The sequence below is a fragment of the Zingiber officinale genome, chromosome 10B (assembly GCF_018446385.1).
Source record: "Zingiber officinale cultivar Zhangliang chromosome 10B, Zo_v1.1, whole genome shotgun sequence".
Classification (NCBI taxonomy): Eukaryota; Viridiplantae; Streptophyta; class Magnoliopsida; order Zingiberales; family Zingiberaceae; genus Zingiber; species Zingiber officinale.
Window position 1 is genome coordinate 3,619,014 of NC_056005.1, and position 14,326 is coordinate 3,633,339.

General features: G+C 38.6%; 2 protein-coding genes across 2 annotated transcripts; both read left to right on the forward strand.

The window, feature by feature from the left end:
• The first annotated feature begins 248 nt into the window (after positions 1-248).
• On the forward strand, positions 249-1,798 carry LOC122029670 (midasin-like). The gene is made up of 2 exons (XM_042588760.1): positions 249-376; positions 559-1,798. Exon 2 carries the CDS (start codon positions 577-579, stop codon positions 1,567-1,569), a length of 993 nt encoding a protein of 330 aa, XP_042444694.1. The 5' UTR covers positions 249-376; positions 559-576; the 3' UTR covers positions 1,570-1,798.
• A 2,556-nt stretch (positions 1,799-4,354) lies between these two features.
• Positions 4,355-6,512, forward strand: LOC122030387 (protein FAR1-RELATED SEQUENCE 6-like). The gene is made up of 5 exons (XM_042589593.1): positions 4,355-4,606; positions 4,719-5,519; positions 6,083-6,127; positions 6,192-6,285; positions 6,400-6,512. The coding sequence occupies exons 1-5, from the start codon at positions 4,355-4,357 to the stop codon at positions 6,510-6,512; spliced, it is 1,305 nt and encodes a 434-aa protein (XP_042445527.1).
• Positions 6,513-14,326: the final 7,814 nt, after the last annotated feature.

Genomic DNA, 14,326 nt, shown 5'->3' on the forward strand with positions numbered 1-14,326 from the left:
ACCTACAGAGACCTAATCACTGAGTACTGCCTTTTCAAAATCAACGCCTGAATAAAACCGGCACTCGAGTTCCTCACAAGTCCTTTTCCTATTTAATTTTATGTTTTCTATTGACTGACAGCTCATATATACAAAAACATTGATCTGAACAACCAGATAAAAACAAAGAAAGTGTCTGCTGACATACATATACAAAGAAAATTCATAGTCAAACTTGGGTGGCTAAAATTAGAAATTCTCAGGGATCATTCTTTATTGCAGTGTACAAGTATTTATAGAAACCACATAGTTATTGTTTTTTGCTTTCATCGAATGCATGCTTGATGTTCTACAAAAAAAGGAAACTTCAGCAGCAACAATTTTCAGAGTCTCTAAGGTTTGTTGATTCTCTGCCTCACAGTTTTTGAGATTAACTTCTTTTATGATCATTGTTTTTAAACGACGTTCACTCTTGTTCAAATAAAGGTTTTTTTCTTTGATATCGAGAATTTAGTGGAAAGCAAATTTAGTTACAGATAGCAATCGTGTAAAGAAACTTTTATTTTTCATTACTTTCAGTTCTACATAAATTGAAGAATGGGCTGCATTTATTCCATGCCATTAACAAAGTCAGAGAGTTACAGTAAAGAAACCACTCAAAGAATCAAATGGAGTTCCAACTTACCAGAAGAACTCAATTCTAAGGGTGGTGGTGAGAAACGCTCTGCCCTTCTCAGCTCTGCGAGTTATGCGTCGAGAATGATTGCACCAGAAGGGCCTGAAAAGAATTCAACCATTGTGCCCGAGGAATTTGTGACTCGATCATCATGTGCTAATGATGTTGAAGTCATCAATGCGTGGGAATTGTGGGATGGTTTGGAAGAAGAAGAAGAAGAAAAAGAAGAGCATCACCAAGAATTGAGGGAGGAAAAGTCCACCTACGCTCAGACTAACGATGATGAGGTTGAGAAAGTTGATTATAAGTTCGTTGTAATTAGCAAAAACTTGGAAGTAGAGATTGCAACTCCTACGAAAGATGAGAGTTTGACCAGGAACAAATCAATGGAGAATGTAGGACAGATGAAAGATGATGAAATAAAACAAGCGCTACAAAGCTATGAAGCTTCAATTGCTGCCATGGAGAAAAGGGACAAGGAGGATGAGCTCAAAGATGAAACCGGTGCAGAGCAAGAAGCAACTTTGAAGGAGGTTGGAGTAGTGAAAGAGGAAAGTGACAAGGAGGATGAGCTCAAAGATGAAGCCGGTGCAGAACAAGAAGCCACTTTGAAGGGGGTTGGAGTAGTCAAAGCTGAGTTTACAAAGAATACGAGCTTGAAGGACTGGCTTCGACAAGGAAGCAAAGGGAAGCACCCCCGTTTCTCCATTGCCTCAAGGTTCGGTAGTTTTGCGTTTCCAGAGCTAGGATTTGTTAATGAAAGAGACGAGGAACCGGTGTTTGATCCTCAGATGCTTGCACAGTTTGAGCAAGCCATGGATCAATTAAATACAGATGAGGAATTTCTACTTGAAGAGATCATAAAGAGATTGGGACAAAACCAGGAGAAAGAGATGATCAAAAGCACGGAGTAGCTGAATGAGCAGATTCAAGCACAGGATACTGTAAATTCAGGGTGTTATTGTTTTGATGCCTTTGTTTTCTAAAAATTTGTTGGTTCATGCTTGATGTAAAGTTTGACCTTTCTCCTTTGGTCAAAAAGTCCATGGTTGCTTTACACGGACAGTCTACACAATCATTCTCTAATCAAATCCAACCGACCAAATCCATAACATGAACAGAGATACAAAACAAATACAGCAAAGGATTTAGCAAATGTGCTTCTAGATTTGCGGCGCATCACGTTTTCTCTTAGGCAAGCTTCTAGAAATTAGTCCTGTTCGAAAATTGTAAATATGGAAAATTGGGATGTGACTGCTATGTTGACTGGATATAAATAATCCTCCAATTTATAAGCACGAGAAATGTCAATGTCGGGTCAGGGAAGGGGTCCCCGACGTCGGCCCTCCGATGTTCAAATTAGTCACCGACATGAAGAAGAAGATGGATACAAGCGCCCAAAGTGAATTACGCGTACTGTGCCGGTGTACGGATCCCTCTTTATATAATGCCCTGATGAGCAACGTGCGCGCTTTCGAGCCATGGGCACATCCTCTTATTGGTTGCGGACACATTTCCTAATGAGGAATGATATTTGCCGCGACAACTTGCCGCGACACATATCCGCGACTCTGTTGGCAGCCCTCGTGGCCACCTCCACCTCAGCGCTTTCTCTCCGCGACGCGAATGAAATCCACTCGGGCCAAAACTTGTTCCTCGCGTGCCCTAACAAGCCCTCCCCTGTCGTTTTCTCTTCTCCCTCTCCAGCCCTAACTTCTTTGAAATCGCCGCAGCCCCTTCTCCCTCCTTGCTGAAGCAGCAACGGCACCCTCCCCAGCCCCAACTCCTTCGAAAGCGCCGCAACCCCTTCTTCCCTCTCGCTGAAGCAGCAACGGCACCCTCCCCAACCCCAACTCCTTCGAACAAGTTTTGCCCCTTCTTCCCCCTCGCTGAAGCATCAACGACACCCTCCCCTGCCGTTTTCTCTTCTCCCTCCCCTGCCCTAACTTCTTCTAAAGCGCCGCAGCCCCTTCTTCCCCTTCGCTGAAGCAACAACTGTTCTTCCTCAGCGAGGCTCGTCTCCCTCAGCGTTCGAAGAAGCAGTAGCAACAAAGAGCAGTAGTTTTGAGTACTCTTTGAGGTAATCAACTTCTTCTTCTACATCTTTTCTTTCTTCAATTCGTGGTAACCAAATCTTGAGGGATTATCCAAGCAACTAGGAAGCAAATGAATCTTAGTTAATCGGTGGCAGTCAACGGAATATTTAGGACAAGAATTAGACAATCAATATAGTAAAAAGGACATGTAGAATAACAAATAAAAGGTCTTACTTGCATAAATTTCAAGAGTATTAGATCCTCTTGAATATGATCTTAGTGGTTCAGCGTCCTTAGAGTATCAGATCCTCAACAGAGGCACTAGAAATGGATAGTTCATATTTTTAGTGCTATTTCATAGGAATTCTAATGCAACTTGGTAAGCCTTAATTCCTGTTCTTTATGGGTGGGAAACACAACATGATCCTTTAGAACAATATGAACCAAAAGAAATTATTTTGTTAGTAGAAAGAAACTGATGATCTGGGATGTACATCAACTTCTGTTATTTGCTTGTATAACATAATAATGCAGTAGAGTTCTTATGTGGAGTGCTATTTCTTAGATCTCTGCTAAGATGTATGTGCAGTCTTAGATCTCTGCTAAGATGTATGCGCAGTGCTATTAAGATGATCCCTCCTAAGTTGTATGTTCAGTTTCTAAGTTGCATACTACTTTTCTCTTAATAAATGTAGGTGAAGAAATTATCATGGAAGAAGGAAAATTTGATTCAAATGAGATGAAGGATAACATCGACCCATCTCCATCTACCGTCGAAAAAGTCAAGCTACCTGAGATTGGAATGATATTTTCCTCTGAAGAAGAAGTTCGTACTTTTTATAATTCCTATGCTACCAATGCTGGTTTTGGTATTTCAAAATTAGGTGGTAGGAATGGAGATGATGGAAAATAAAAATATTTTTCTATTGGATGTGCCAAAAATCGTAAGAAAGTATCTCAAGCTAAAAATGTTTTACATCCTCGACCTTCTAGTAAGACAAATTGCAAAGCTAAGATTAATGTAGCTGTTCGAAATGATGGAAACTTTGTGATAACTAGTGTAGACCTTGAATATAATCATCTCTTGAGCCCTGGAAAGTCACGACATTTTAGATGTAATAAAGTATTGGATTCTTCTACGAAGAGAAAATTGGAATTAAATGATCAAGCTGGAATTACTTTAAGCAAAAGTTTTCACTCTTGTGTAGTTGAGGCTAGAGGTTATGAGAATTTATCATTTGATGAGAGAAAATGTAGAAATTATATTTCAGAAGCTAGAAGGTTGAGGCTAGGGGAAGGAGATGCTGAAGCTTTGAGTAATTATTTTTGCCGCATGCAAAGTAAGAACCCAAACTTTTTTTATGTGCTGGATTTAGATGGTGAATCTCGAATAAAGAATATTTTTTGGGCAGATGCAAGATGTAGGGCTGCGTATGATTATTTTTGTGATGTCGTGACTTTTGATACAACTTATTTGACTAATAGTTATGACATGCCTTTTGCTCCATTTGTTGGGGTGAATCATCATGGGCAATCTATTATGTTGGGATGTGGATTAATATCAAGTGAAGACTCAGCAACATTCACATGGTTGTTCAACTCGTGGTTGACATGTATGCACGGATGTGCTCCAAAGGCTATAATCATAGACCAATGTCGTGCAATGACAATTGCAATTGAAGAGGTATTTCGGAATTCTTATCATCGTCTATGTCTTTGGCATATTATGAAAAAACTACCAGTGAAGTTAGGCGGTCATGCTCAATACAAAATGATAAAGAAACAATTGAAGACCATTGTTTATAACTCTCTTACAGTTGATGAATGTGATGAGAATTGGTTAAGAATGATTGAGGAGTTTAAGCTGGAGAACAATGATTGGTTGAAATCTTTATATGAGGAACGGAATAGATGGGTACCGGTGTATGTTAAAGATCACTTTTGGGCTGGTATGTCCACAACTCAAAGAAGTGAAAGTATGAATGCATTTTTTTGATGACTATGTTCATTCTAAAACATCTTTGAAGCAATTTGTTGAACAGTATGATAGTGCATTGAAGAAGAATATTGAGAATGAAAAAAAATTGGATTTTGTTTCTTTTAATTCCATCATGCCAGTTATTCTTGGTCATTCTATTGAAAGACAATTCCAAAACGCCTACACTAACAATATATTTACGTTGTTCCAAGATGAAATAAGAGGGTTGATGTTTTGCGATGCCTCTTTGTTGAGGGAAGAAGGGGAAACTTTAATATTTGAAGTAGTAGAAAATATGTTGGGAAATAATGGACATCCTGGAAGAGAAGTTTCCTTTAGGGTACATTATACCGAGTTAGATTGCCAATTGAAGTGTGTGTGCCGTTTGTTTGAGTTCCGGGGAATTTTATGTAGGCATGTGATCAAAGTGTTAATGAGAATGAAGGTTATTGAGGTTCTTATGCGTTATATTATGGACCGATGGCGCAAAGATATTAAACGTGGGTATCAAAGCATCAGTAACATATATGATGATTATGGTTGTGATGGAAAAAGACTTCGGTATAATACTCTCACCCCATTGATGCAAGAGGTTCAACAACTTGGAGCTGAAAATGACGACATTTGTTCTGTTTTGGTGAAAATCATGAAAGACACTAAGGAAAAACTTATTATTGCTTTGGAGAATGGACAATCAATGGTTGAACAACTTGAAGAAGCATCTACATCTGGGGCAAAAGTGATACACTCTCCATTGAAAGTAAGAACCAAAGGTCGTCCACCCATAAAGAGGAAGCAATCTAAGGTTGAACAAATAGTGAAGAAATCAATTGCAAAGGCCCAAAAGAAGGTATGTGATGCATATAATAGTTACCTAAAATAATTGTGTTATGGTTTTGTTCAAGTATATTCATGTGGTTTTAGATAGTTTAAAGTTTGTTTATAATCTATCTTGCAGCTATGAGTAACCTAAACAAGTTTCTTACTGGCTGGACCACATGATTCATTTTTGCTGTTACTCACAGGTAATTATAACTTGTCTTCCAACGTTATTTTGTATTCTTCTAGTTTATTGTTAAACACACCTTCAGTACAATTAATGCCATCATCATTTGAATTCCTTATCTGTAGTAAAAAAATCTGTAGACAAAACTGATATCACCTTGGTAAAATGGGTTGTGTTTCGATACTAGTGTGGGTTCATTTTCTTTAATCGACTATTGATATCACCTTGGTAAGCTATTGGTTCATTGAATTTTCTAAATCTTTCTTGTGTTTGTGTTCGTGAACAGGAGCCATTCAAAAGGAGATAGCCGCAAAACTACAGAATGCACACCCTTGTGGTTTCAAGCCTCAGCACAAGCCTCAACTCTCTGTTTTGCAGTTTCATGCTTTCTATGCCTTTGAATACAGATTTTTGATGTATGCCAGTTTGTGAATCAAGAACCAATTGTTGATGTACTATTGAATTTGTATTCAGGCAATCTGTTGTTTAATTTCTGCTGTTTAATTTGTATGCCAGTTTGTGAATCAAGAACCATCAAAGCCATCGTGCACTGTTTCTGTTCTTTCTTCACTTATGTTATTTCTTGAATACAGATTTGTGATGTATGCCAGTTTGTGAATCAAGAGTCAATTGTTGATGTATTGTTGAATTTGTATTCAGCCAATTTTTGAGTGTTTCTTTCTTCTAGCCACTACATAAGAAGTGCTTCACTGAGAATTTGTAGTGGCCACGCAGGCTGTGATGGACAATATGTATGACAGAGATGAAATTCAATGCAATGCATATACAAACTCTGACTCCCTCAATTCAATGCACAAATTTAATGCACAACACTGACACTATTATAGGGAGAGGAAGGAAAATGAAATTTAAAACAATAATTAAGATACAGTCTGACCTGGCTGTTGTTTTGATGTTGACACTGATTTAAGTTTGTATCAGATATTAATTAAACTCAGATTGATTACTGATCAAGGTTGATCAGGTGGAAGGGAAACTTGGCACGCGAAGTCGGAGAGGACTCGGTAGCTCGTTCTCTGGACCAGACGAAGTCAAGGTTGATCAGGTGGAAGGGAAAAGTCCAAGTATGGAAACTTGTCACGCGAAGTCGGAGAGGGCTCAGTAGCTCGTTCTCTGGACCAGACGAAGTCGGAGAGGGCTTGGTAGCTCGTTCTCCGGAATAGGTCAGAGAGGGCTGGTAGCTCGTTCTCTAGACCAAGAAGGCTGTAGGGTTTAGGGTGGGAAGCGCTAAACCTACATAGGCATTGGATCGGTCTGTTGACCGATCCAGTGATACTATGATATTTGATCGGTCTGGTGACCGATCAGTGAACTCACCGAGAATTACTGATCGGTCTGTAGACCGATCAGGAGGCAACGGGAATTACTGATCGGTCTGTAGACCGATCAGGAGGCAACGGGAGAAAGGATAGGGGGATCGGTCTGTGGACCGATCCACCTATAGCCTGATCGGTCCACAGACCGATCAGAGCCTTCCTGGACCGATCAGGCCTGATCAGTCAAAAAGAATGTGGATCGGTCTGCTGACCGATCCACGATAATGTGATTCGTTAACCATCTGCTGTGAGCTTTTTAATTTGCAGGTATCATGCCAATGCTTAGGTATTAAATGGACAAATTTAATGCACAACACTGACACTATTATAGGGAGAGGAAGGAAAATGAAATTTAAAACAATAATTAAGTATATGTAATAGATCAATAACTAGAAATTCAAATTTTGAATCAAAATAATAGTTACAAATCAGAGGCAATGAAATTCTTCCAAATTAGATAATAGTTGAGCCCCGTCAATTTCTCTGTCGAAATTTTTTTTGAGTCCTTAGATGAATCAACACAATACCAATTAAACATTCCAAATAAACACTCAAAAATTTCTATTCGAATAGTGTTTAATAATATAACTAACAAACCAAGTTTGTGTTCAGAATTACAAACATTTAACCATTTATATTACAACATCAACATGACATAACACTAACTAACCAGATGAACTAACAACACAATTAAGATTACGGCTAAGAGAATCAAGTTCACCAACACTGATATCCAAATGAATTTTGGTATATTGATTATTGTCGGATTATGTCCATGAGAAGCATTCTCTTCACTTTTAATTTTGCCAGATGAACTAGTATCGGTCGTCACCCACTTTTGCCATCCATGTTGCCGACACCTATAATAGTGTCTTCCAGGATTCTTGGTTGACTTAGAAATGCACACCGATGTTATTTGTCCGCAGTCTCTGCATGTTATAGGTTGAGATCTCGTATTCTCGATGCTGCTATAACTTGATGATGCCATGAAATAGCAACCTAATAATTAAATTTTCATTATTAGATTTAAAAAAACAATGTCATTCTTCACAAAAATAAAGCTATAACAGGGCATGCCTTTTATGTTCTTGTGCTAAGGAATTAGACATAAAACAAAACGAAGCCTATATGAAACATGAAACATGCAAGAAATAATTGAAACAAAGATAATATGCAAGAAATAACTGAAACAAATATTTGTGTCTCTTCCAATAAATAACATGGAGAATGTAGAGATAATGTTTCTTTTGATTTTCTTTTAAAAGTATCTGTCATATTGGAACTAAGCCAAGCAAATGTCATATTGGTTCTCTCAGCTTTGAAAGCATCTACTGCATTATTATGTTATACAAGCAAATAACAGAAGTTGATGTACATCCAAGATCATTAGTTTCTTTCTACTAACAAAATAATTTCTTTTGGTTCATATTGTTCTAAAGGATCATGTTGTGTTTCCCACCCATAAAGAACAGGAATTGAGGCTTACCAAGTTGCATTAGAATAGCATTCTTGAATTCCTATGAAATAGCACTAAAAATATGAACTATCCATTTCTAGTGCCTCTGTTGAGGATCTGATACTCTAAGGACGCTGAACCACTAAGATCATATGCAAGAGGATCTGATACTCTTGAAATTTATGCAAGTAAGACCTTTTATTTGTTATTCTACATGTCCTTTTTACTATATTGATTGTCTAATTCTTGTCCTAAATATTCCGTTGACTGCCACCGATTAACTAAGATTCATTTGCTTGCTAGTTGCTTGGATAATCCCTCAAGATTTGGTTACCACGAATTGAAGAAAGAAAAGATGTAGAAGAAGAAGTTGATTACCTCAAAGAGTACTCAAAACTATTGCTCTTTGTTGTTACTGCTTCTTCGAACGCTGAGGGAGACGAGCCTCGCTGAGGAAGAACAGTTGTTGCTTCAGCGAAGGGGAAGAAGGGGCTGCAGCGCTTTAGAAGAAGTTAGGGCAGGGGAGGGAGAAGAGAAAACGGCAGGGGAGGGTGCCGTTGCTGCTTCAGCGAGGGGGAAGAAGGGGCAAAACTTGTTCGAAGGAGTTGGGGTTGGGGAGGGTGCTGTTGCTGCTTCAGCGAGGGGGAAGAAGGGGTTGCGGCGCTTTCGAAGGAGTTGGGGCTGGGGAGGGTGCCGTTGCTGCTTCAGCGAGGAGGGAGAAGGGGCTGCGGCGATTTCGAAGAAGTTAGGGCTGGAGAGGGAGAAGAGAAAACGACAGGGGAGGGCTTGTTAGGGCACACGAGGAACAAGTTTTGGCCCGAGTGGATTTCATTCGCGTCGCGGAGAGAGAGCGCTGAGGTGGAGTTGGCCACGAGGGCTGCCAACATAGTCGTGGACATGTGTCGCGGCAAGTTGTCGCGGCAAATATCATTCCTTTTTCCTAATTAGTCCTGGACACGTGGTCATAGACACGTTCTCCAATTGATCGTGAGCACATCCTCTTATTTGTCCGTCGTACAATCTGCCTGTAGATCATGCCACGTGTTGACGACATCATCTCCCAAAAATATATCCACATACACGTCAACGTTCCCGCCGATCGACCGAGAGGGATAACTGCTCGGCCGAGTACTCCTTACTCGACCGAGTATGCCTCTATTCTGTTGCTCTTCCCTGCGATGACAAGTTTAGATAGTATGTTCATGTCCAACTGAAATAGCGATCCAGTTATCTACATGCGCCTTCACTTGGCTCATCCCATTGCCAGTCGGGCGACTCATGTCTGACCGAAACAACGATTCAATCATCTACACATGTCTTCGCTTGGCTCATCCCATTACAGGTTGGGCGACTCATGGTCGACCAAAATAACGATCCGGTCATCTACACGCGCCTTCGCTTGGCTCATCCCATTGTCGGTCAGGTGACTCATGCCCGGTCAACCCTTATTGTAGGGCTCCGCTCAGCTACCATTTAGTGAGCTCGTTGGTTCTTGGCGTTGACCTCCTTAACTTTGACCTCCACGTCGGTTGCTATCTTCTTCCTTTGACCTACACTTGTGGGCCCCTTTATCACCACATCACAAGCTTTCTCCTCAAGTCTAGTCGAAGGAGGCGGCAACTCCGATTGATTGGACAAGTAACATATTGAGTGACCTCCTCCGATCGAACACTATCCATGGCTTGGTAATCGGTCAGAGGGCTGACCGCCCATTCCTTTGTTGGAGATGTGTAGCTGCCGTTCGGATGACATGTCATAAGTTTGGTGTTGGATCGGTCGTTTGGCTATACCATAATCGAGTATATGTGCCGATCGGGATGGTGGACGCCCATACTTAGCGATTTCTTCCATTTCTCTCGACTTTGTTAGCTGGGTGCCCAATGATAAGGGTTGTCATCATCTCAATTTCTAGAAGACCGTGTAAATCTCTGATCATTATAGTTGAGCATGATTAAGACCCAATTTTGTCGTGAAATGAGTCTTAATCAAATTGGCGTTGTTGCTAGGGAGTTTGTTGCGAAACCTAGCCGACACGAGGAGAAGAAGTCGCACGGAGAAGGGGATTCCAGTCACTGTGTCGTTGCGTGGGTTTAACAGAAGATTTTTCCTCTTTGAATTTGGGCTATCCATCTTGATAAAGAGCTAATCTTGACCATTTGATTAAAGTGATGAAGGGGATCTTCATCTGAGTCGTTCATTTTGATGAAGGAGATGGATGAAGATCTAGCCATTGATCTCGCTAATGAACGGCTTAGATCAAGTTGTCTTCTTGCTTGGATCCAATGGTCCATATCATTTCAGATCTGGATCAAGGGTAGGATATTTAGATCTAAATGAAAGGGGAAGATCTCTCTTGATCTGGATCAACGGTTCATATTGATTCAGCTTGATCTCCTCCGTTTGACCTCCAAATCAAGCCAAATTCGATCCGATCCGACCTTAATTCATAGTTCTTTGAATTTCCTACAAAATCAAAAATAAAAACATGCGATTAAATTTCATAATTATAGGAAATTTATATTTAAGTCCAAAATAAGTTCTTACTCATAACACATAGTATAAACACCAAATTAAGTATATGAGAAGGTAAATATGTTAATAATAAGAGCCAAAATAATGTACAAAAATACTAGTTGTCAACTCCCCCACACTTATTCTTGCTCATCTCGAGCATGTAAATAAAATAAGAAAATAACTAAGATACATTCCCATAGCAATTCTCAATCATATATAGAAAATAGTGAAAAGAGAGTTACCTAGGATTATCCAATTCAAATGACCCAAGCAATCATGAATTCAATTCATACATTAATTAACAAACATGATAACTTCAATCCATAATTGATAAACTGAAAATGATAATAAAATAACCTCACAAGGAAAGTAATGGCGGCTCTCCTCTCATATAAATGCAATAGTGGGGCTCACTCAAGCTACTCATGGATTCATGCACTACCATATGCTTGCTGTGCTTCTAATCTCCACCACTATATACATAAGAATGCACAATAAAATAATGAAGGCATTATTTGAAATGTAAGAAAAACATGAATCAAAGCAAGTGATAGTGTAAGAAAAATAGTAAGAAAGATTAAGCAAGGTAATGGTAGAAGACATAGATATATTAGAATGTTATATAGATGAGTACAAAAAAATAATGTCCAAAACATAGTACATCCAAACTCCCAACCTAGCTTTTCACAACTCAAAAAATGTGAACAACATCTACTATAACTTTTCAATAAACATCCAGTACTCATAATATACAATAAAATCTAATGTTGCTAAAGTAAAAATTGTCACTCACAAAAAATTTTACCACAAAGGCGTATAAAATGACATAATGTCAAAACACCAAGCTAACTTTTCACAAATCCAATAAACATGTAGACAACCTCTACTGTAGTCTTTGAATAAAAATCACTCATGATATATAATGGAATCTAAATGTTGCTACAATAAAGATTGTCATTTCCAAAAAAATTCTACCACACATGAATACAAAAATAGCACAATATGTCAAAGTATTTTTCTTTTTCTATTTTTTTTCCTTTTTTCACGTTTCTGTTTCCATTTTTTTCTTTTGATTTTTTTTTCCTTTTTTTCCATTTCCTGATTTAGTTTTTTTCCATTCTTTTTTTTTTCAACATATCGTGCATCTTTCCTATACATCATCATCATTAACTCAAATAAAAAGATACATAGCATGATTTACCTATGGTGATCAAGCATGATTCACCTATGTTTCCCCTAAATTCTACTAAGCTATTTCTCTCCTTCACACTTACACTTTTGTCCATCCTGGGTAAAATACTCATCATGTACATTAAAAAATATCCACATCCATAAGAAGAGTAAAGTGGAAATGAATGGAAGAGAGAGAAAAAATAAAATTTCCAAAAATAGGGGGATTATTCAAGAAAAGTGTGATAACAAAAAGAATAAATAAAAGAAAGTGAGATAGCTTTCATAAAAATCATGCAAACCTATGAAAATGCGGTCTCGAAAGAATTAAGCATGTTCTAAAGTAGCATTAACCACAAGTGCATCACACATCAATAGGAATAATAGACTCAAAAATATCCTTACTAAGTATATTAAAAATTATCATCTCAATCTATCAACATAGAATCCATCATCAAGTTGTAATCACATGCAATCCAAGAATCCAATCATGACAATGAATCATCAAATTTGATAATTAAATTTAACTAACTTTCACAATTTCTAAGATGATAAAAAGGATGCATAGGGAATTTATTATGAAAACCGACGAGACAAATTAAAAATGAACTGCCAAGCAAAAGAAAATAACACAAACAAAGCAAAGAAAGTAAAGACATATATACAAACATAAAGAAAAAGAAAAAGTAAGATAGAACAAACTCCCTTGAAATTCTAGCAGTCGGAGTCGATTTAGTTCCAGAAGACAATCTGGAAGTGGAATGAATGTAGGTAAAGTAAAGACCGCTCCCTCCACCATCTTCTCCTAAAAAATTTTCTCCGGTGGCCGAAGACGGTTCAGTTGGAGTATCCACTCCAAGAGCTTCATTATTGCATAAAAGGTTAGGGCTTTCGTCAAATGATAGAATGCATCCTTGTGTAATTGACTGCCAATGAAATATCTGTAGAAATCCTGCACACTAAAAAGAGAATGATGCAATTCCTGCACGCATGTTGTGTGAGATGTACCAAGAATAATATCAAAAGTAACAGAGCATGAATCAAAATATGTCACATTCTATACAATCAGAAGGAATTACCTCCATAGAATTTTCTAAGAATTCAGAAGAAACATTGACCTTACCATCCTGAAAGGTACCTGGAGGTTCTAAAATAGTGAATGCGACATTATCTTGGTCAAGCGAAGGATTTGGCTCTGGGTTAGGTACAATCAATGGAAGTGATTCTTGAGTTGCCCCTACACTTCCATCGTCACTAAGTACAAAAGCAGGCTCCACTGACTCAACTGAAATAATCAAAGGAAGCAATTCTTGGGTCTCCCCTACACTTCCATCATCAAAAAGTACAAAAGCAGGCTCAGCTGGTAGAAGAATAGTCAAAGGAAGCGATTCTTGAGTTTCTCCTACACTTCCATCATCATCAATAACACCTGTAACATCAAGAATATCTGAATCAACAATATCATCAATGATAATTTTATCAGAATCAACTACAGCATCACAATATAAATAACTAGAAGAGTCATGTAAAGTAGCAGAATTAAAGTCCCTACTGTGACACAAAAAGCCCAGCTCTGGAATTGGTTGTTGTCGCTACTGGAATCAAGAAGCAGAGGAGGCCGATTGAAATCGAGAAGAAGAAGAACAACTGTGGAGGGCCGGCCGGCGGCAGTGAAGGAAAGGAGAATGGCCGCCGACCGGTTGTGAAGAGAAAGAAAGGGGAAGAGGTGTGCGGCGGAAGGTTGTCGCGAGACCTAGCCGCGCGAGGAAGAAACGCGATAAGAAGATGTGTCTACTGTTCGAGCTCGGGAGAAAAAGGGTAAGGTTAATGGGTTATTGGATTTTGGTTTTGGTTGATGGGATCTGAATCCATTAAGAGGATGAAATTGGGCTTTTGGAATTACATTGAATTGGAGCTCTACTTCTTGATGAACCCTTGGATTATTGGATCCTGATCAACGACCTAGATGCTTCCCTACAAAACAAGATGCACCTTTTAGATAAAATCCTAGAAAATATAGGAAAAATTATATCAAGACTCTAAATAGATATCAACTCGCAAAACATGATATAAATGCAGAATTAAGCATACGAGAGAGTAAAAATGCTAAGTATAAGAGTCAAAATAGTACATCAAAATGCTAGTTATTAATAAAATTCTAAATTTTATCGTGA